Source organism: Montipora foliosa, chromosome 13, assembly GCF_036669935.1.
Source record: "Montipora foliosa isolate CH-2021 chromosome 13, ASM3666993v2, whole genome shotgun sequence".
Lineage (NCBI taxonomy): Eukaryota > Metazoa > Cnidaria > Anthozoa > Scleractinia > Acroporidae > Montipora > Montipora foliosa.
The window spans coordinates 21,515,891-21,519,403 of record NC_090881.1 but is presented as its reverse complement, the minus strand read 5'-3'; the positions used below and the strand labels follow the sequence as shown (position 1 = coordinate 21,519,403).

The 3,513-nt window shown below is 38.8% G+C and overlaps 1 protein-coding gene across 1 annotated transcript in view; it reads right to left on the bottom strand.

Annotated features, from left to right (window-relative positions):
* Window positions 1-2,886: 2,886 nt before the first annotated feature.
* Window positions 2,887-3,513, bottom strand: part of LOC137982945 (DNA-directed RNA polymerase I subunit RPA12-like) — a 4,147-nt gene continuing 3,520 nt past the window's right edge. The window contains exon 4 of the mRNA XM_068830113.1: window positions 2,887-3,030. Coding sequence (XP_068686214.1) covers window positions 3,006-3,030 — 25 coding nt within the window. The 3' untranslated portion in view covers window positions 2,887-3,005. The remainder of the gene's footprint in view (window positions 3,031-3,513) is intronic.

Below are 3,513 nucleotides of genomic sequence, written 5' to 3'. Positions count from 1 at the left end.
ACTAAGCAGCCGAGCCACAAAAACAAGGTAAGGCTACTCAGCTCTAAAGAATATATGGTTGGACTGGACTAGCAGTCTTAAGGACCTTAAAATTGGAGGAGCAAAGGAGTAGCAAATGAACAAAATAGCAGCTTTTACTGGTGAACAAACGACAGGTGAGCATCTTCTCAGACGTTACAGTATATAAATGTCTCTATTACTGATAGGCTTGCGGAAATGAGGTTTCCATAAGCATATCGGATAAGAAAAGGAACTAACTGATTTTGACGTTTTTCAGGTCAAGAACTATACTAGAATTCTCTATTTTCGAATTCCCCATAATACACTTTGTTTGCCCCCCAAATTTTGCATGAACTATTGTTTTCAAATGCTCTTGGGGACACTGCATATTCCCAAGAGCATTTGAAAGCGATGGTTTATGCAAAATTTGGGGGGCAAACAAAGTGTATTATGGGGAATTCGAAAATAGAGAATGGCCTTTAAATCCGACAAATTACGTAACTTACACTTTCAGGCGGAATCTCCGCAAACAATGCCTCACAATAATTATAACGATTTTCTATATTTTATTAAGACGATTTTAATATAATTATTTTTATTCCTTAAGTTTTAGTTACTTTAAATGCACGACCCCATAAGCGACAACGCTTTTTAAATTACCATCATGCTGAAATAAAAGCTGTTGCATTGTATTTGTCGTGTTGATAACACCCTGACATATGTTATGTTCACCAACAAGTACAACATTTTCACCCGGCACCGAGAAAAATTGTAATAGAAAGGCCAACCAGGCACATAAACCTCGTAGGAGAAAACACACGGGGGCCAGGAGGGGCGGGGAGGTTGTAATTAAAAATTTGACAACAGAACCCAAAGCATTTGATCATGCCCTACATAGATTATGAATGTAACTCCTTGGTAACCGGCCGTTAAGCTATATATGTTCAGTTCCAAACGAACGCATTAAACCTTCCCACTTTGCACTAAGTTTACAGAATGACCTGGACTAAGTCATAGCTTGATCTAAAATGTGGCAAATGAATTTCTATCCCTCTAAGTTCTATGAGTTGCATATTCATCGACGATCGAAAAGCTCCACTCCCCATCAATATACGATGCTAAACCAGATTCTAGAAGTCGTGGACCACCAAGGCGGCGGGTCTAATTTGCAGGTCACAGGTCGCGGGTTGCAGGTCATTGTTTCACCAATACAGAAAGTATCCTAAACATTCTTAAAAGCTAACCTCAGGCCTGAAACGCTTAACTGGAAAACACTCTTCCCCAGAGAGAATCAAAGCTCAGGCATATATATCGCTGGTTAGACCCAGAATATTCTTGTGCATCACGCTTGTGCATCATGCCACCCTTACAGAAAATACCAAATAGACCTACTTGAGCAAATAGGCCATTTTACAGTTGTTTGCTCAGCGACGTAGCCTATGAATGCCTGCGAGGCTGCCGATGACCTTGTATTGATACAGCCCCCCCTGCTTTTATCATGTAAATTGTGTTTTTGTAGTTCTAATTAGTCCGTATTAACATTACAAAAGCACGAAGGTTTGTATCAAAATAGGGTCACCTGCAGCAGCCTCGCTTCCATTCTTAGGCCAGGTAATTAAGCTACAACTGTAAAATGGTCTATTCAGAGAGGGCTGCTTGTTTTGTGACCAAGACCTACTGAAGAGAGGAGGGCTGTATATCCCAAGGATTAAACTATTTACACTGGTCAACTTTACAGCACAGGAGGAGAATAGCAAGGCTATGCATGCTCTTCAAAACACTTAGCAACAAAGCATAACTGTTCCAACCAAGGCCCAGCACCAACAATTCCAACGGACCCCCACTTCCATACACTCAAGTTTATTCCACTCCAAGCAACATGTGATGCATGCAAGTTCAGCTTTTGGCTGAGAGCGATTAAAGATTGGAACAGTTTACACGTGGACAATACACAATCGAACTCAATTCACTATTTCAAAAGAGCTCTAGAGCTCTGGGCTCTGCCCTAACGAAGGAGTAAACTGAGTTTCATTATTCATAAACTGTTATTTTGTCCTTATTCAGGATCTTGCAAGTTATGAATGTAGGTGTAGATGTATCGTGCTCAGTTTGGGTTACTGAAAGTTTGTAGTCCGGCAGGTACAAAACACAGGTCACAGGTCATTGTTTTACTAATACATTAAGTATCCTAAACATTCATAAAAGCTAACCTTAGGCCTAAAAACTTTTGTTTAGGCCTAATTAGGCCTAAGGTTAGCTTTTGTGAATGTTTAGGATACTTTCTGTATTGGTAAAACAATGACCTGTGACCTGTGTTTTGTTCCTGCCATTTGTAGTAAAGTCTAAGGGTTGATTTTAGCATTACTTATGGTTAGGTTAGCGTTAAACCTGGATGTCTACGGACCGAACACGTTAACCATTTCACACTCTACGAGGAATTTGACAGTCTCGGAAACTATTTTAGAAGAACGCTTCTTTTGCCTCTTTGAAGAAGGTAACTAGTCATACTCGCCACCAATATGAAATCAAACTCTCCACCACAAGGAGTTACTTCGCCACCAAGCAAAGTTGTTATCCACACGCAACTAAGAGGCTGGCTATGCTATAATCAAGTCAGCAACTTATTAAAACTTACAACAGTTCATGAAGCACTTAACGATACATGTGTAAGAGGCTGTTTCGCCTACCCAGAATTCAATTCACCTTCCCAAGTAAATGAGAAAATTACCAGTATGTTGAGCACATCATCAACTAAGAAAAAGATGTGCCTCCTTGGTCATGTCTGTTCATTCTGATTCATGTAGAAAAATTGACTTTCTGTGAATAGGTGAAACGACTGACATGCACCCAACGTTCACTTTTAACTTATCACAATGACAACACAAATAATACTATAATAATACTTTAATCGTTTGAACTTAGTTAGTACTTAAATAGTGACATGCATATGAAAATATAATAATAACTTTGATAAATGACATGTAATACATGCAGGGTGTCATATCCTATGAATACTCAGTTTCTTGAAATCTGTGGAAACAATTAAATAATTACCTCAGTTAATGATGCCGATGACAAAGAAAATGATGATATTGTTTAGACACCATATTCAAGAATGATCACTGCGCTAACTTAAAAAAATTGAAGCAATTCTAATTTTGTTAATTTTGTTAGAAACAGAAAAATTCAAGCAGCTTTAACAGGATTTTAGCCCTTGGATACCTGTCAGAGGAAAAAATAAATTGACCTCATCCTGGACAGATTTGGTTTTGTGAATCTGGTGCCTGAGCAATAGTATCTGGTAGTAGAAGGATTGGATTGTGGTTGGCATATTAATAACAATGGGTGATGTCACGAGAAACATCGCTATAGACCCATTTCAGTAATTCCCAATCTGGAGGACAAAACAATGGTTGTTCTGTCCCCGGAGAGAAACAAACCTTTCAAATGCAAAACAATCTTATTGTTTTGTCCTCCAGATTGGGAATTAACTGAAAGGGGTCTATAAGTACC